Source organism: Salvelinus sp. IW2-2015, linkage group LG23, assembly GCF_002910315.2.
Source record: "Salvelinus sp. IW2-2015 linkage group LG23, ASM291031v2, whole genome shotgun sequence".
NCBI lineage: Eukaryota > Metazoa > Chordata > Actinopteri > Salmoniformes > Salmonidae > Salvelinus > Salvelinus sp. IW2-2015.
In genome coordinates this window covers 45,023,500-45,043,826 of record NC_036863.1, presented here as the reverse complement: position 1 = coordinate 45,043,826, position 20,327 = coordinate 45,023,500, and the positions used below count along the sequence as shown (strand labels likewise).

At 42.0% G+C, this 20,327-nt stretch overlaps 1 protein-coding gene across 2 annotated transcripts in view; it reads left to right on the top strand.

Annotated features, from left to right (window-relative positions):
- The window catches only part of bco2a (beta-carotene oxygenase 2a), a 107,914-nt gene that overhangs the window by 53,031 nt on the left and 34,556 nt on the right, over positions 1 to 20,327 (top strand). For both annotated transcript variants that reach the window (XM_070434673.1, XM_023969128.2), the window contains 2 exons: positions 11,510 to 11,638; positions 17,452 to 17,612. In XM_070434673.1, coding sequence (XP_070290774.1) covers positions 11,510 to 11,638; positions 17,452 to 17,612 — 290 coding nt within the window. The remainder of the gene's footprint in view (positions 1 to 11,509; positions 11,639 to 17,451; positions 17,613 to 20,327) is intronic.

Sequence of the window (20,327 nt, the reverse complement as noted above, 5' to 3'; positions counted from 1 at the left end):
CTAAACGACTACCGCCCCGTAGCACTCATTCCGTCATCATGAAGTGCTTTGAGAGACTAGTCAAGGACCATATCACCTCACCCTACCGGACACCTAGACCCACTCCAATTTGCTTACCGACCCAATAGGTCCACAGACGACGCAATCGCAACCACACTGCACACTGCCCTAACCCATCTGGACAAAGGGAATACCCATGTGAGAATGCTGTTCATCGATTACAGCTCAGCATTTAACACCATAGTACCCTCCCTCGTCATCAAGCTCGAGACCGCTGGTCTCGACCCCGCCCTGTGCAACTGGGTCCTGGACTTCCTGACGGGCCGCCCCAGGTGGTGAGGGTAGGTAACAACATCTCCACCCCGCTGATCCTCAACACTGGGGCCCCACAAGGGTGCGTTCTGAGCCCTCTCCTGTACTCCCTGTTCACCCACGACTGCGTGGCCATGCACGCCTCCAACTCAATCATCAAGTTTGCGGATGACACTACAGTGTAGGCTTGATTACCAACAACGACGAGACGGCCTACAGGGAGGAGGTGAGGGCCCTCGGAGTGTGGTGTCAGGAAAATAACCTCACACTCAACGTCAACAAAACAAAGGAGATGATTGTGGACTTCAGGAAACAGCAGAGGGAGCACCCCCTATCCACATCGACGGGTCAGTGTGGAGAAGGTGGAAAGTTTTAAGTTCCTCGGTGTACACATCACGGACAAACTGAATTGGTCCACCCACACAGACAGCGTTGTGAAGAAGGCGCAGCAGCGCCTCTTCAACCTCAGGAGGCTGAAGAAATTCGCTGTCACCAAAAGCACTCACAAACTTCTACAGATGCACAATCGAGAGCATCCTGTCGGGCTGTATCACCGCCTGGTACGGCAACTGCTCCGCCCACAACCGTAAGGCTCTCCAGAGGGTAGTGAGGTCTGCAGAACGCTCACACCGGGGGCAAACTACCTGCCCTCCAGGACACCTACACCCACCCGATGTCACAGGAAGGCCATAAGATCATCAAGGACAAAACCACCCAAGCCACTGCCTGTTCACCCGCTATCATCCAGAAGCGAGGTCACAGTACAGGTGCATCAAAGCAGGGACGAGAGACTGAAAAACAGCTTCTATCTCAAGGCCATCAGACTGTTAAACAGCCACCACTAACATTTAGCGGCCGCTGCCAACATACTGACTCAACTCCAGCCACTTTAAAAATGGGAATTGATGGAAATTATAGTAAAAATGTTACACACTAGCCACTTTAAACAATGCCACTTAATTAAATGTTTACATACCCTACATTACCCATCTCATATGTATATGTATATACTGTACTCTATATCATCTACTGCATCTTGCCATCTTTATGTAATACATGTACCACTAGCCACTTTAAACTATGCCACTTTATGTTTACATACCCTACAGTACTCATTTCATATGTATATACCGTACTCTATACCATCTACTGCATCTTGCCTATGCCGTTCTGTACCATCACTCATTCATATATCTTTATGTACATATTCTTTATCCCTTTACACTTGTGTGTATAAGGTAGTAGTTGTGGAATTGTTAGGTTAGATTACTTGTTGTTATTACTGCATTGTCGGAACTAGAAGCACAAGCATTTCGCTACACTCGCATTAACATCTGCTAACCATGTGTATGTGACTAATAAAATTTGATTTGATTTGATTTGATTTGTTACATTCACCCCTCCTGAATTTCACCAATCTTTTAAAACTAAACAAAATAATCTACAAAACTCAAGGCATAATTCTGAATTCAAATCAAATTTATTTATATAGCCCTTCTTAGATCAGCTGATATCTCAAAGTGCTGTACAGAAACCCAGCCTAAAACCCCAAACAGCAAGCAATGCAGGTGTAGAAGCACGGTGTCTAGGAAAAACTCCCTAGAAAGGCCAAAACCTAAGAAGAAACCTAGAGAGGAACCAGGATATGAGGGGTGGCGAGTCCTCTTCTGGCTGTGCCGGGTGTAGATTATAACAGAACATGGCCATGTTCTGTTATAATCTCCACCCGGCACAGCCAGAAGAGGACTGGCCACCCCTCATAGCCTCAAAGCTACCCATAGGGTTCAGGGCAAGTGAAGGTTGGTTAGGCCTTCAACTGCCCCTAGATGCTTAGTGCCTCTTACACTATATATACATTCTTAGCCGTAAAGAATGATGTACTATGTAAAGTAATTCTGTACTATGTCTCCGTACTATGTTAAACTTGCACCTTCTGGGGGATTGACTCAATTAGTCTTTTGACTGGTTTAACTACACTCCCCGCCCTTCTGTGACCTGCCACTGGGCTGCTTTCATCAGGTGCATTACAGTGGACTGGGCTAGGGGCCATGGTGACAAATAATGGTTCTGGCCTTAGATCAGTGGAGGGTTTGCCCCTGCAGCATCACTGTCATTGAAGTGCTCTGAATCATTGATTTCAAATGGCAAAAAGTTCACCTGTAGCAGTAGATTTCTGTGAACCACCTTCTCTCTGCCGCCGCAGTCTTGGATTCTGTACATGTGAGTTCATGGATTGACTGAAGTCACTGTGAAAATCTCGGGATTCCACTTTTCAGCCTTGTTAGCAATGAGGACACGATCCCCCATGGATAAACTGATGCCTCTAACCCGCTTGTCGTAGAATGGAGCATAGGCCTTGTCGTCTCTGTTGCTTATCAGTGTGCCTCTCGGCAACACTCATAGCTTCATTCAGCCCAGTGATCAGAGTCTCAACGTACTTGTTGCAATCCACAACACTGGAGTCGTCCAAGACATTGTGGAACATCACATCCACTGGGAGCTGAGGGACCCTACCAAACATGAGAAAGAATGGAGCATAGCCCATAGTCTCCTGAACAGTGGCATTGTAGGCGAATGTCAATGACTAGATTTGTTAAGGCCAATGTTCTTTGGTTTTCCGGGGTAGACTCCTGAGCATGCTGCCTAAAGTCCTGTTGAAGCGTTCAGTCGCTCCATTCCCCATTGGGTGATACGCCGTGGTTCTTGACTTTTGGACACCAGAGAGCTTAAACTCACAGACACTATTTTAACAGTTTTGGAAACTTTAGAGTGTTTTCTATCCAAATCTACCAGTTATATGCATATCATATCTTCTGAGCCCGAGAAACAGGCCGTTTAATTTGGGCATGCATTTCATCCAAAATTCCGAATGCTGCCCCCTACCCTAGAGAAGTTAATGACATGATACAGAACTCCGCTTGGGATCCCACTGCTTCATCAGCAACAACAATTTAGAAGAAACAGCATATCGGTCTCGCCTGGTGGGCCGTTTCTTATTGAAGATGGAAGGGATGACCTTGGAAATCACAGTCTTCCAGCTGGAGATCCCAAAGATCCTCATACAAAAGTTCAGGCAAAGTGCCAATACCAGGAGAAAGCAGCTGGTGGATCCAAGATGGATTGCTTGCATCTCCGTTGAACAGTCTCAGTCGATATGGAGCTGACATGTGGCCTTCACTTCAGCAGTGGTCAAGGAGGTTATCTCCTGGGGATAGAAGCCCACAGGAAGGCATCTTGGACACATCATCATTTAGCGTCCCAACAGYTTTAGACAGGCGTGCTTGGTAGGACTCCCTCATCAGTCTCTGCGCGACAGTCACTGCAAGGGGTCACTGCTCAGTGCATATTCTGCTGTCTGGGAAATGCTTCAATTCGAAGTTGTACTGTGCCAGCTTGGCAACCCATCTTTGCTCACAAGCGTCCAGCTTAGGTTTTGTCATGATGTACGTTAACAGGTTACTATCTGTCCAGAACGTGAACTCATGCCCCTTAAGCCAGTGACTAAATTTCTCACACACGCTCCATTTCAGCGCTAGAAATTCAAGTCTGTGTGCCGGATACCTTCTCTGCAACTTACTCAGGGTCTTGCTCACGAATGCTATGGGAATTGCTTTATCTGCACCTTCAGGCACTTGACAAAGCACCTCTCAAAATCAGGGTGAGCCAGCACAACACAATTCAGAAGAACATCCTTCAGCTTCTGGAATGCAATGACACACTCCTCAGTCCAATCGGACATCGCCATTTCTTGGGTGCTAGTTTGAGGTTGTTGGCACTAAGATGGCTAAACACAACTTCAAGTCACTGCAGAGCCAGTTCCTCGGTGGGTGCAAAGACCAACAAGTCATCCAGGTAACAAAGGAGATTTAAGAAATGTAGGTCGCCAAATATGCTTAACATAATTCTCAGGAAAGAGGCTGGGAGGCTACTCATAAAGTCCCATCGGTTTGGTAAAGGCTGTGTACTTCTTGTCCTCTTCATGAACTGGGATGTTATACAATCCTGAGATTAAGTCCATGGTGCTGAAAAATGCACTGCCACCAAGGGCTGCGAGACAATCTGCTTGATGAGGAAGGGGATGAGCGTCCTCCCCCGTTCGTGCATTCATCCACCTGAAGTCAATCCATAACCTCAGACTCCCGTCTTTCTTCCATACCATGACTAAAGGGGAGGCATACTCACTAACCGACTTGCATATAAGGACTACTTCCTCCATATCTGTTAACACCTTCCTCAGCTTCATGTAATGAGCAGGCGGAACCCTTCTTTATGGTAGGCAGAAGGGTCTGTCATCAACCAGGTGGATACGGTGAACATAACCCCTGGCTCCTCCGCAGTCCAGATTATGTCTTGAGAAGATGTTTTCATATTTTGTGATGGCATTCACAAGTTTCTCCTTCCACTGGTCAGTCACTTGGCATCCATCAATGTCATGTCGGTGCGACGGTGGCACTGTATTATCCTCAAAGCGGGCAAAGAAGGTGTTTATTTTTGCTGGAAGCATGACTTCGGTATCCGTGACGTGGCTGTTTTTGATTTTGTAGTCCGTGATTTCCTGTAGACCCTGCCACATACGTCTCATGTCTGAGCCGTTGAATTGCAACTCCACCTTGTCCCTGTACCAGCATTTTGCTTGTTTAATTGCCTTGCGGAGGGAATAACTACACTGCTTATATTCAGCCATATCGTCAGACCCCTTTCCATGGTTAAATCAGTGGATCGCGATATCAGTTTTTCGCGAATGCCGCCATCCATCCACGGTTTCTGGTTAGGGTAGGTTTTAATAGTCACAATGGTTATGACATCGCCAATGCACTTATTTATAAACGCACTCACCGAATCAGCGTATAGATCAGTGTCATTCTCTGAGGCTGACTGGAACATATAATCTTGGAGCATGGCTTCCGATTGGTCAGTCCAACGTTGAATGGTTCTCGTCACTGGTATACATCCTGTTTCAGTTCCTGCCTATAATCCGGGACGAGCAAGATGGTGTCGTGGTCGGATTTGCCAAAGGGAGGAAGGGGGAGGGCATTGTATGCATCGCGGAAGTTAGAGTAGCAGTGGTCGAGAGTATTAGCCCTACTTGTCATGCAATCAATATGCTGACAAAATGTAGGTACCATTGATCTCAAATTTGCTTTGTTAAAATCCCCAGCTACAATGAATGCAGCCTCCGGGTATATAGTTTCCAGTTTACATAGAGTCCAGTGAAGTTCCTTGAGGGCCGTCTTGGTGTTCGCTTGAGGGGGGATGTACACAGCTGTGACTATAACTGACAATAATTATTTTGGTAGGTAGAATGGCCGGCATTTGATTGTTAGGAATTCAAGGTCCGGTGAGCAGAAGGACCTGCGTTCCTGTGTGTTGTTATGATCACACCATGAGTTGTTAATCATAAAGCATACACCCCCGCACTCCCTCTTCCCAGAGAGGTGTTTATCTCTGTCGGCGTGATGTATGGAGAGGCCTGGTGGCTGGACCGATTCCGAGAACATATCCCGAGAGAGCCATGTTTCTTTGAAACAGAGAATGTTACAGTCTCTGATGTCTCTCTGGAAGGCAACTCTTGTTCAAATTTTGTCTACCTTGTTGTCAAGAGACTAGACATTGGCGACTAGAATACTCAGGAGTGAGCGATGTTTCCGTTTACGAAGCCTGACCAGAAGACCGTCCGAAGAGAGGATCTGCTTCGGGAAAGTCGTATTCCTGGTCATAATGTTCGTAAGTTGACTTTGCTCTTATATCCAATAGTTCTTCCCGGCTCTATGTAATAAGACGTAAGATTTCCTATACGAAGTAATACATAAAAAAAGAAATACTGCATAGTTTCCTAAGAACGCGAAGCAAGGTGACCATCTCTGTCGGCGGCATCATAATCTCTGCTCTCACGCTGTCATGAGCATAATAACTCTACCCACAAGTATGTTTCTGGGCATGACCTTTGACCTGGTAGGCTCGACTATTACAGTGCTGCCTGGAGACAATGCCACATTTTTGGGAAATTTACCCCAAACTAAGTGTTCAGTCTTGGGAAAAATAGTCACAGCTTGAGTGAGCTTCACGATCTAAATCTTGCCATCAACTTCCTGTCCCTTCCATCTTGTGACACACCTCTGGTCAGTCAGTCTGGTCATCAATGTTGTTGACTAGCTTCCAGTATTTGTCTGTGCCCTTCATCTAATGCAATACATGCTTGATGACATTCAATCCCAGTAGAAGTTCATCACGCTGTCCAGGGACAAATAGGGTGGGCACTTTAACATCCCATAGATTTGCATCTCCAAGTCATAGAAAAACTTTGGTTAGGCCTTCTTCCCCCCGCAACCCACTAATACTAACTCTGTAGGAGGCTGATAATGCTGAGGAAGGGCACCTGCTTCCAAAAGTCTCTGCTCAGCATGTTCATTCAATGTACAGGCCATAAACCCAGTGTCAAGCATGCCCTTAAGCTGCACTCCCATGTACAGACACAGAGGTGTAAAACAAATTTGAAAAAGCCTCAACCTCTTGTGAACATCACATAACAATTTTCTCTCCTTTCGCATCAGAGCACAAAATCTCATATGTTTTCTCGAGATCATCAGATTCTTTCTTAGGGGCAGACAGTTGAACACCCACATTCCCCCCCTTCACCTGTAGGCGTGTCAGTTTAATGCTGATGTGGTGGGTTTCTCTGCTGCTGTGTTGGGTGTCTCTCACCGCCAGGATTGGCATAGCGTTCCCCCTGTTTTGGACAATTTGACTTCCAATGATCTGGGGAAAGCAACAGTGGCACAGGTTATCATGTCTACAGTGCATCACAGTGGAGTGATCTGTTGAGCCACAAACCCTCAATTCCCTACGCCTGAAGAGCTGAGAGGGGAAAGATGGCACCTTCCTCTTCAAGTACATTCTCATCAACTCATCCCATTCATGAATGGAGAATTTGTCTGTACCATCTCTGAGTAAACTCTAAATATACAACATTATTCATGAACAAAACACTGTGCTTAAAGGAATCTAACTTTTCTGAAGACGACAGAAAAAGGGTGCCTACCTCATAGTGCATCAAAATTATTTGAGCACGAGCACGCAGGACAAAATTCAAGTACACACTCCCCTATTGCCAGGACGCAGGCATGAATAATAACACATCAACATGCTATAATAATACATGAACCTGGTGAAATTCACAAAGTATTTTAACAACTGTTACATTAGCTAGCTAGCTAACGTTACCACAGCCAGAGATATTAGTACAGAAAATGGTTAGCTAGCTACCATAACTATGATTGGATAAAATAAAGTTAGCTGTTTTCACTGGTCAGTCACTCAGGCGCACTAGAACTAGAATACTAGCAAATATTCATAACCCAACCTCAATAACCCAGCACCAACAACCCAACCTTTCTGTATTTGCAGAAAACAACCCAACAATTGACCCAATGCTTGCAACCAAGCATTCGGGTCATCCAAACAACCCAACATGTTTTACATGTACCTTACATCTCAAATCTATGCATGGAAGAAGTCTTGACTTGTCTGGTGTACACATGTCTCTGTCCTCAGTTTGATTGAAGGCCTCAATCTGTATGTTTGCCTTGTAGCTAACCAATTGCAAACTAGAAAGAGTGAAGGAACAACACACGATTAAAATAAGCTAGCTACTAGTTTAAAACAATAAAATATCTAATTGTTACAAACAATGAATGTAAGGGCTACATTTATGAGAATACATGAATTTAATTACCTTATCAATCTTGAAGACGATTCATTCATCACGCAAAAAAAGTGTTATGAGTGAGTTTACCTCAAACATATTTCCAGGGTGTTGATGCATTCTCCTCCCAATACAGCCTCTTCCAACACCACAGGAAGGGTATCCATCTGCTAAAGTAATGTTTTGCTTTGATGTCAAATATACTCATATTGTTGCTAGCTGGCTAGCTGTTGTGCAAGCTAACATGCAACGGAAGCATGACACTACCATATTGACATGCATCATTGCAAAAATATGATATAAATATATAAATATAATATCAAAACAAAAACACACACACATACAGTTGAAGTCGGAAGTTTACATACACCTTAGCCAAATACATTTAAACTCAGTTTTTTACAATTCCTGACATTTAATCCTAGTAAAAATTCCCTGTCTTAGGTCCGTTAGGATCACCACTTTATTTTAAGAATGTGAAATGTCAGATTAATAGCAGGAAGAATGATTTATTTCAGCTGTTATTTCTTTCATCACATTCCCAGTGGGTCAGAAGTTTACATACACTCAATTAGTATTTGGTAGCATTGCCTTTAAATTGTTTAACTTGGGTCAAACATTTCAGGTAGCGTTCCACAAGCTTCCCACAATAAGTTGGGTGAATTTTGGCCCATTCCTCCTGACAGAGCTGGTGTAACTGAATCAGGTTTGTAGGCCTCCTTGCTCGCACATGGTTTTTCAGTTCTGCCCACACATTTTCTATGGGATTGAGGTCAGGGCTTTGTGCTGGCCACTCCAATACCTTAACTTTAAGCTATTTTGCCACAACTTTGGAAGTATGCTTGGGGTCATTGTCCATTTGGAAGACCCATTTGCGACCAAGCTTTAACTTCCTGACTGATGTCTTGAGATGTTGCTTCAATATATCCACATAATTTTATTTTCTCATGATGCCATCTATTTTGTAAAGTGCTCGAGTCCCTCCTGCAGAAAACACTCCCACAATATGATGCTGCCACCCCCGTGCTTCACGGTTGGGATGGTGTTCTTCGGCTTGCAAGCCTCCCCCTTTTTCCTCCAAACATAACGATGGTCATTATGGACAAACAGTTCTGTTTTTGTTTCATCAGACCAGAGGACATTTCTCCAAAAAGTATTTATCTTTGTCCCCATGTGCATTTGCAAACTGTAGTCTGGCTTTTTTTATGGCGGTTTTGGAGTAGTGGCTTCTTCCTTGCTGAACTGCCTTTCAGGTTATGTCGATATACGACTTTTTTTACTGTGGATATGGATACTTTTGTACCTGTTTCCTCCAGCCTGTTCACAAGGTCCTTTGCTGTTGTTCTGGGATTGATTTGCACTTTTTGCACCAAAGTGCGTTCATCTCTAGGAGACAGAACTTCATCTCCTTCCTGAGCGGTATGATGGCTGCATGGTCCCATGGTGTTTATACTTGCGTACTATTGTTTATACAGATGAATGTGGTACCTTCAGGAGTTTGGAAATTACTCCCAAGGATGAACCAGACTTGTGGAGGTCTACAATTTTTTTTTCTGAGATCTTGGCTGATTTCTTTTGATTTTCCTATGATGTCAAGCAAAGAGGCACTGAGTTTGAAGCTAGGCCTTGAAATACATCCACAGGTACACCTCCACTTGGCTCAAATGATGTCAATTAGCCTATCAGAAGCTTCTAAAGCCATGACATCATTTTCTGTAATTTTCCAAGTTGATTAAAGGCACAGTCAACTTAGTCTATGTAAACGTCTGACCCACTTGAATTGTGATACAGCGAATTTTAAGTGAAATAATCTGTTTGTAAACAATTTTTGGAAAAATTACTTGTGTCATGCACAAAGTAGAGATCCTAACCGACTTGCCAAAACTTTAGTTTGTTAACAAGAAATTTGTGGAGTGGTTGAAAAACAAGTTTTAATGACTCCAACCTAAGTGTATGTAAACTTCCGACTTCAACTGTACATACACATCCATAACAACTATCAATAATAACATTTAAATGAAACTAAATCAGCCTGCTTTTCTTACAACATTTTAATCAGATCCCTACACAGGCTCAGAAGGATCTTGTGAGGTTGGGACATTTTCTGGCGACAGTTGTTCTTGCAGTGCTTCTGCCATGTCTTGTAGTTTTGGAGGCCCAAAAACTTCTTGGCTGCAGATATAATGATGTCCAGCTTCTTGGACACTTGTGTAATACAATGAATAACTGTGGCTATAAATGCAAAAATATCCATCTTCTTCACAATAAGTGTGTCCAGACGTATAACATTTGCAACTGGTTGCGGTGCATCCACCGCCATGTCTTCTTCAGCACTGTGGCCCCTTTCCCCTTCAACTCAACTCTCTTCACCGCCTTCAATTCTCTTCACCGCCTTCAACTCTCTGCATCGCCTCCAACTCTCTTCACCGTCTGATGTGATCACCGGAAACGGCTTCTGGTAAACCTAGTGGCAGTAAATGTTGTTGCCACATGTTTGCCACATTTACAAATATAATCTTGAGAGAAATGTCTGCCAGAAAAAAATCACTGGTGAACTGTTTGCAACTAGAGGCAATAAACATTATAGTTGCAAACGGTATGCCGCAGATTCACGACTAGTGGCAAAAGTTGGCAAACTTATTTTGTGGCACACTATTTAGTTTGCAGCAAATTTCCCACAAACTTGTGGGAAGTTTCCAGCAACAAATAAATTTTTGTGAAGGAGCTACTAAATGTTGTGTGATTTTCTTCTAGTTGCACTGGTGCTCCAGGTAGCACAGCAAAATATTTAGGAGCATATGCGACCAAAATGGTAGCACTGTAGAGCCGTGATGGGGTTTTCATCAAGCTCACTGTAAGGGGCACTTCTTAACTTTGACAATATAGGAGGTCATTTTCTTAGGACCTTTTCTTCAGAATGTAGAAAATTACTGTTTTCACGTATGTAGACACTGGTATGGTGCAGGAGACATAAAATGTTGAAGTGTCCCTTTAATGAAAATATTGTAATATACATAAGGCTGGTCTATTATTGCACCTTAAACCTCAGTGCGACTTGAGACAGAATTAAGTGTGGATTTAAACCGGTAAGATATATTTTACAAGCTTTATTTACGTTTTGCCTATCTCAAATGGGTGAGGGGGTAACTATCTTGCTCAAACATACCAAGCTGTCATGACAACCCCATAGACAACAGTGGTTTTCGTGTTGAACAATGAGCACACTGGGTCTTAATTTCCGACAACATATTATTTACTGTAATCTCTGTGAGTTACTTATATACAATAAATTAACTGTATTTATATACAAGTATTTCTTGTTTAAATACAAGTGTGTGTGTTTTACGTGGCTCTGACACAATATCACAGGGTGACAGGTTGTGTAGAAAGTGTTCCTGTGAGTTTAGGGGATTATTTATTGCATACACCAGTGTTGTGACACAGTATTACAACACTGTGAGAGGTTGTGTACTAACTGTGTCCCTGTCATTTTAGGTGCCTTGTATAACATAATCAAAGTGCCCCCTATGAAGAACAATCCAGAGGAAACCCTGGAGGGGGCCAAAGTGCTGTGCTCTATTGTCCCTGCAGACAAGGCCAGGCCCTCCTACTACCACAGCTTCGGTAAACCTACCAAACACTTCATGCAATACCTATGCAATAAGAGCCAAAACAAAATAATGGATGAGTCCCAAATAGCACCCTTGTCCCTTTATAGTGCACTTATTTTGACAAGGGCTGCAATTCGGGATGCAACCATTACTTACTGTCACTGTACGTCTCTATCATATCCGTAAGGAACAATATGTACCCTGACATTAGTGTCTCATTTTAACTTGTGAGGGGGGGGGTGATGCTATTTTATTTAGAATTTTAGGATCCTGTTAGGTATCAAAATAAAATATATATTTTTAAAAGGCCATAGAAATGCATTGAATAATACCTTCATAAATGTCAAAAAGGACAGTAAAAAAAATGTAAATAAGAAACAAGGTTTTGAAGTGTCTGTCCTAAATCTAGGAGATATAAAATAAAACTATGTAAATATATGTATACATTTTTTTGACACTTATTTAACCCCTTTTTTGGGGAAAACACAAAACTACCTTCATGCTCCACCGGTTACCTTCAGATGAGTTCCGTGACATTTATGGGGGTCGTAGTGCAAGACGAAGAACACCATCATGTTCATGAGAATCTCCCCTTTCCACAGTGGGTTCCCAGTAGTTTGTAGCCCAAATGGTCCAAACGTTTGCAAACAGAAGTTGGCACATCAACGGTACCGACTTCAGACATGCCCCCTGACACTTGTGTTCATGAGAATCTCCTTTCCATAGAGTAGTCATAATAGGTTCCAGGTCAAACCGATTGGACGCTAAAGACGTTTTCAGAATACTGATTTTCGGGGTGTCTCATGGTCTGACAAACACCGCTGTAGCTCAGCAGCCTTCCACTGGAAGGTGTGGTGGTTTGAGATGCATCCACTGCAAAAAAAACATACAGTACCAGTCAAAAGTTCAGATTTTTCTAATCATATCTACTAACCACTTGTTTGGTTACTACATGATTCCATATATGTTATAGTTTGGATGTCTTCACTATTATCTTAGAATGTAGAGAATAGTAAAAAATTAAGAAAAACCTTTGAATGAGTAGGTGTGTTCAAATTTTGGACTGGTACTGTATCTCTAGTTTAAACTGACGAATTTTGATGGGGATTTAAAAAATAATTTAATTTAGATTGACATATCGACTCTAGGGGGGCCCTTAACCCTTTGACCTGTATGATCACATATTTGTGATCATTGCTGTGTGGTCCCTGCAGCGTACCATCACAAAAATGTGATTGGAACAGCAGCAACAGAACTTATGACGCAAAAAACGCGACTTAACAGCATTGTTGTCTGAACAGCATTTACTATTTTTTTGTACTGATGGAAAATAAAGGTCTTAAACTTTATTACTCAGTTTTACCCCTTATTGTAAAAGATAAATGTGAACTTCATCACCCAAGCATTACACGGAACACATCCACAGCCATGTTTGACAAGTGAAAAACGCCCGAATCCCAGAATGCCATTTACTATAATGCCGCGTTCAAAACAACTGGGAACTCTGACATTTTTTTTGCTCCGACTGGGAATAATTGATTTGAGCGGTCAAGTAACTCGGAATTCCAACTCGGGAACTCAGGCCTCTTTATAGAGCTCCAACTTTCCGACCTGAAGATCACTGATGTCATGATTTTACCTTCTATTTTTCAGAAATCCCAGTTGTTTTGAACGCGGCATAAGATGCAAATAAACAAAGTCAAAGATGGCTGAGTCCATTGCCCAAAAAATATCAACTTACTTTGGTCACTTTTCAGCATGCTACAAATCTGCATGTGATTGTTACAGTGTATACAAGAACCGGAGCACATGACTTGACAAGTTGTTTACAGTTTAAACAGCAAATAAAATGTTATCGCCTCACAGATCATCACCCAAATACAAGCCTACTGCCTAGCCTAACCGTAGGGCGAACAGGGTTGCCAGATTTGGTTGAAAACATTTTAGGGGTGTTTGTGGAGGGGTTAATTTAATTTGTGGGGGGGTTTCAAGTGCATGGGGGGTGGAAATGGGGGAAGGTATCATGGGGGGATATGATGGAGGAAATATTACTATGATGGGGAATTTATCTATAAATGGGGTCTGGAAAGGGGTCTGAACTGGCAACCCAGGGTAAACAGTTACGATCTGTCTTGAAAGAAAAATGTAACTCTTGATAGACACTGATAGCCATTGATTATAGAGATAATGTCCGATTTCAAAAGGAAACGCCTCACTGAAGAGGAGATACACAGATTCGTCATCAGAATGACAACATATTTATTGTATGAGAGTGAGTCAGATCAATCAGATAGTGATGAGGAATATTTGCCCTCCCAACCTTCTGGACTATGAGTGTGAGATGTCTGAGGAAAATGGTGCCCACCTCTACCTTGCATGCAATAAGCATCCCTCACCTCCCCAAGATGCTGGTGCTGCTGCCAATCTTGTAGGCTGCGAGGGAGAAGAGGTTAAAGTTAAGGAGGAATGTCGCTGCTGCTTGAGATCCTGTCTCTTCACACCGTCAGAGATAGACTTCAATGACACCCTGTCTGGCGTACAAAGCACCCTGCCTACCCCTTCAGAGTCAGAGTTTTTTAAACTGTTCCTTGATGAGCAATTGGTGGAGAGTGTGGTGCAGGAAACCAACAGTTTGCCCATTATCATATAACAGAAAAACCCAAGGCTCTCTTCAAATGAATCAAAATTCAGAATGCCTTTAGCCTACTAAATATGCATATTTGTGATGAAAAGGGGCTCTGTGAGGGACTAATGGACCTCTGACCCCATGCTGCAGACCCATTTTTCCCCCAACCTTTTTCTCCCAGGACTACTTCCTTGTCTTGCTGAGAGTGCTCCACTTTGAGAACAATGCCACTGCCAACCTTGCTGACCCCCATCACAAAATTAGGAATGTCCTGGGCAGGTTCACCAGGGCATTTAGAAGAGTGTTTGTGCCTCACAGTGCATTGATTAGTCTCTCATGGCTTGGAAAGAAAGACTTTCATTATGCCAATACATCCCATCAAAGCCCCACAGATTTTGGAGTCAAGTTCTTTGTTTTATGTGACCGTCTGACGGGATATGAACAGGACCTGATCATCTACACCTGCACCACCACAGATAAGCCATTTTGAGGGTCTTGGCATATCTGGATCAGTGGTGATCACCTCGCTGCAGCCTTACCTCAGAAAGGGGCACACTGTATTTGTGGACGACTTGTACAGCAGCCCTACACTTTTACGGTTCCTTTTGAGGGAGAACACAGGGGCCTGTGGCACAGTGAGATCCAACAGGAAGGGGATTCCACTATTCAAAAAGAAAATGAGCAAGGGGGAGGTGACGTTCCAAATGAATGGGGAGATGGTGGCAGTGAAAGGGCAGACCTCCAAAATGTCGAACACAGGAAAACTGAACTATGTCACCTGAGAGAGGAAAATTAAGCCAGACTGTGTCTTGGAGTACAACAAGAAGATGGGAGCAGTTGACAAAGTGGACATGCAGAAGTGTTTTGTTGAGTGTGCCAGAAAATACCTAAAAAAGTACAAGAAGCTATTTTTCCACCTAATAGACATAGCCCTACTCAACAGCTACATTGTCCACTGGCAGGTCACAGAACAGGTGTTCTCATACCAGCTGTACAGGATAAACCTGATGCGGCAGCTCCTTGAGGACCACCACACTCCTCGTTGTCCGTCTGCTGGGGGCCGGCCTGCCTGTGACAATCCTCTACGCCTCACTGAACACCACTTTCCTAGCGATGTCCCTCAGACCACCCTGCAAGGAAAAAGCACAAGGAGGCATTGCAAGGTCTGTCTAACATCAACCCGATGACAGAAACAAAGGAAGTTGACCATGTACATGTCTGAGCCATGTGACACAGCCTTGCGTGCAGTTCCTTGCTTTGTCGAGTTCCAGACCCTGAAGCACTACTAGGTGGAAAGTAGGTTTATAGTGGCTGATCAATTGTTGCTTTATGCTGATATTTACAAATATATTATTGTAAAATGTATTGCAATGTATGACTTGAGGTGTTTGACAGGGAGGATTGGGGAAATGTTCCCAAAAAATAGATATGTTTGTTTACCATTAACATATGTTTGTTTAGCTGAACTGAAATATTTTGTTTGGACTCCTGCGTTCTATTTCTGAAATAAAACAGAACAAAAGTATGTAATCAACAATTGTGAAATGTATGACTTTGTGCGTTTGATGTGTAGTGGGTGAGAGGGATTGGAGAAATGTTCTTAAAAAAAGACAAAAAATATATATAATTGTAACATTTTGTTACTTTGTTTGACTCCTGGGTTCCAGTTCTGAAATGAAACAGAAAAGGAAAAGTACGTAATCAACTTTTGTTATTCATTGATTTGTAAATGCATTCTCGCAATTATGTTTTATCATTTTGCCAAATAGTTGTTGGCTAGGGAAAATAATGATTTGATTATTTCAATCAAATAATATCTTCCCTAGCAAACAACCTTTAGCCTAACCTGTAGACTACTGTAGACTAAAGAGAATGATTTGAGTTGTTACATTACATCGAGTTGTCCTAGAAATATACTGTATAGTTAGTAATACTTGAAGTTTTTACAAATGTAACCACGTTTTGGAAGGAGAGCGATAACTGGTCCACCCACGTAACATTAAGCCCATAGATGGCGCCAAAGCATAAACCTAGATGATCCTGTTAAGCGCCATAGTTTAATATATCTACAACATCGCTTCCCTCATGCCAAGGTCTCTGCATACAATATAGCTGATTACACACACGCACCATTCAATCTGATCACTCGCACAAACTATTTCACTTTCTTGTTTACATGACTTTGTCCACCACCCTGTCCTCATTCTCCTCCGTCTCGACCAGTCTAAAACCTATCCAAGCCATAATACTCATCGCATTTGATGAGAAATATCTTCCTTGCTTGGTGACAAGGCAGGCATCTGTAGGCTACATGTCCAGTGGTGATAATACGTTGACATGGTTACAAAATGAAGCCACCGCTGTAGACAATTTTTTCCAGGGGAGAATAAATGAAATACCTTTTTTTTTAATTAACAAAAAGTTTTTAGGATCCCAGCGTTTCCCAGCCTTAGCCATGGTCGGCATATGTAATATATGCTCATACCCTGCTTTCACTTTGTTTGTTCGCCACTATTGTATCAAATACACCAGATTTAGCGCCTCAGGTTTCCCACCCTATCTCACATGCGCAGCCCCTCAGACAGGCTAATACTAGGGCCTCTTTCAGATGATAATACATGTAATATAGATGATAATAATTATAATCTAGGTGGTTCGAGCCCTAAATGCTGATTGGCTGACAGCCATGGTATATCAGACCGTATACCACGGGTATGACTAAACATGTATTTGTACTGCTCGAATTACATTGGTAACCAGTTTATAATAGTAATAAGGCATCTTTGGGGTTTGTGGAGTGTAGAGAATGGTGTCAAAAATTCAACAATCTAGTTCTAGAACAGCAGCATAGAATTCTGGAAACGCGTGCAAAAATAACTCATGATGTAAGGGTCGTTATTAACATTTAGAACTTAAGCGTTAAAAAGGTTAACTCTCCCTGTACCCATGTACACACAATCTCACAATGTCACTACACAACCGTATCTCAGCAACGACAATCATTGTGAAAATGCCTTGTGTGTTTACAGGTATATGTACTGTATCTCTCCCTCTCTTTCTGTAGCAAAAAAAAATTACATCTATGAAAGTCAATTCAGGAAGTGATTTAATAGAAAAATGTAAAAAACCTTCAATTCAAATTGACCCCAACCCTGATGAAAACAATGTATTTGACATATATTTTTCCCTTTTTCCTGTAGCCATGTCAGAGAACTATGTGGTATTCATAGAGCAGCCTATCAAGATGGACCTACTGAAGATTGTCACAGCCAAGCTGAGGGGAAAGGGGATCAGTGAGGGGGTCTACTGGGACCCCAAACAAGATACTGTCTTCCACCTGGTAGACAAACACACGGGACAGGTGAGAGGTGGACAGGACAAGGCTTTTAAAGGCCTTTATAATGCAAATAAATCACTCACGTGGTTCTATTACGAAGCCCTGAAGCCCAAAGCAAAAAATATATTCAAACGTAGAGTTTGAATTCTCTCGTTTGAACATCTTAGTATCTCGTTCGAAACGACTTAGTATCTCGTTTGAACGATTTAGTTTAAAAAAAGCCTACAAAAAATGTCACAATTCCTAAGTCGTTTCAACTACTTATCTCATTTGAACTACTTAATTGTTCTTTTGTCTAATTAGGCCTCATTCGTTATGCAGCTTGTCAGACCGTGCAAAGTTGCTGCACCCATTCATTCACTGATTCCATCTATTGATATGATTATTCCTTGTATTTTTTGATAGCCTAAAGCAGGGCTGCTTTTGAATGCCAGAGCATGTAAGTGGGTGAGTGTGGAGTGAGGAGCAGAGCATAAATCGAGCATTTAAAAAAAAAAAAGTGTCGGCCTTCTCTATCGCTCCACTTTTGCTCTAGTAAAACTCATCTATAAGCTCTGGTCGTGCTCTGCCTAGATATTTTCCTTTCCGTTCCTCACTATTCTTTATCACTATTCTTTTTCTTACTCTGACCCCCCCCCCCAATCTAAAACATGTGTTAATACATTTGATGTCCTTCAAAATTGAAACTATCCTAATGTTAGAAAGTAGAATATCAACTAGATATACACTAGGCCATTGTGGGTGGGGTCACATTAATTAAAAGAACAGTGATTAAGGAAATAAAAAATGCTAGCTAGAGCATGCCCGGAGCTTGTGGCTCAGCAGTACCGGAGTGAAATTGGAGCAGGAGAGAAGGCTGACACCATTTTTAAATCTGCTTGAATTACGCTCTGCTCATCTCTTCACACTCGTCCACTTGCATGCTCTGGTGCTCAAAAGCAGCCCTGCTTTAGGCTATCAAAAGAACTGTCAATGAGTAATCATTTCAATGGATGGAATCAGTGAATGAATGCTGCATCAACAATTACACGGTCTGACAGGCTGCATAACGAATTAGGCCTAATTAGACAAAGGAATGATTACAGTAGTGTGAAACAGTATTTTCTCTCTTTCTAATTTTCTCTACTTTTGCATATTTTTGATACTGAATGTCATCAGATCTTCAACCGAAACCTGATATTAGATGAAGGTAACCCGAGTGAACAAATAAACAACATACTTATTTAATTTATTTCATTAAAAAAAGTTATGCAACACCCAATGCCCCTGTATGAAAAAGAATTGCCCCCTTACACTCAATCACACTACCACCACCATGCTTGACCGTTGTTGTAAGGTTCTTACTGTGGAGTGCAGTGTTTGGTTTTTGCCAGGCATAATGGGACCCATGACATCCAAAAAGGTGAACTTTTGTCTCATCTGTCCATAGAACATTATTCCAAGAGTGTTGATGATCATCCAGGTGCATCCTGGCAAACTTTGGTCAACTTTTTGGAATCATGAATTCAGCTCTGTATCAGATAATTCTACAGGAGAATGTCAGGCCATTCATCTGTGAGCTGAAGCTGAAGCACAGCTGGATGATGCATCAAGACAATGATCCAAAACACACGATCAAGTCGACATGAAAATGGTTAAAAAGCAACAAATTTGAAGTTTTGGAATGGCCCAGTCATTAGTCCAGATCTAATACCAATTGAGATGTGGCAGGACTTGAAATGAGCAGTTCATGCTTGAAAACACACAAATATCACTGAGTTAAAGGAGTTCCGCACGCAAGAGTGGGACAAAATTTCTCCACAGCGTTGTGAGAGACTGATCTCTTGTAGGGGTGGCAGGTAGCCTAGTGGCTAGAGCATTGGACTAGCAACCAAAAGGCTGCTAGATTGAATCCCTGAGCTGACAAGGTAAAAGTCTGTCGTTCTGTCCCTGAACAAGGCAGTTAACCCACTGTTCCCAGGCTGTCATTGTAAATAGTAAATTGTTCTTAACTGACTTGCCTGGTTAAATAAAATAAAAATCTACAACTACATTCCAACTAAAGGTGGCACAACCAGTTATTGGGTGTAAGGGGGAATTACTTATTCACACAGGAGAATTGGGTGTTGTATAACTTTGTGAATTAAATAAGTAATAAAAGCATGCATTATTTTTTGTTGTTATTTGTAAACTCAAGTTCCCATGATCTAATATATGGTTTTGGTTGAAGATCTGATAACATTCAGTATCAAACACATGCAAAAATAGAGAAAATCTGAAAAAGGTGAAGTACTTTTTCACGGCACTGTAAGTCGCTCAAACAAGATAATAAGTAATTCAAACAACTTAGCATCTTGTTTGATTGACTTGTTTGAACGCCTTGAATGACATTTGTATTTTTACTAAGCCTTTAAAACGAGATACTAAGTCGTTCAAATGAGATACTATGTCATTTGAAAGAGACACTAATTCGTTCAAACAAGATACAAAGTCGCTCAAACGAGATAATTCCAAGTCTGCATTTCTTTTCTTTTTTGGCCTTGGGCTTTGGTATTTTTCATATGAAAAGATAATTGCTTCACTGTATGGGAAGTACAAAAGCGCTAATCTTTGATACTGTATCATAATTTGTCTAATCTATCATAAAAGTAGCACATATAGCAATCATGTTCACCAGTGAGTAATACACTGAATCAGTGATACAGTAGTAACTAAGCTACTTCCTAAATTGCTAAATGACCAGTAAATTATCTATTTATT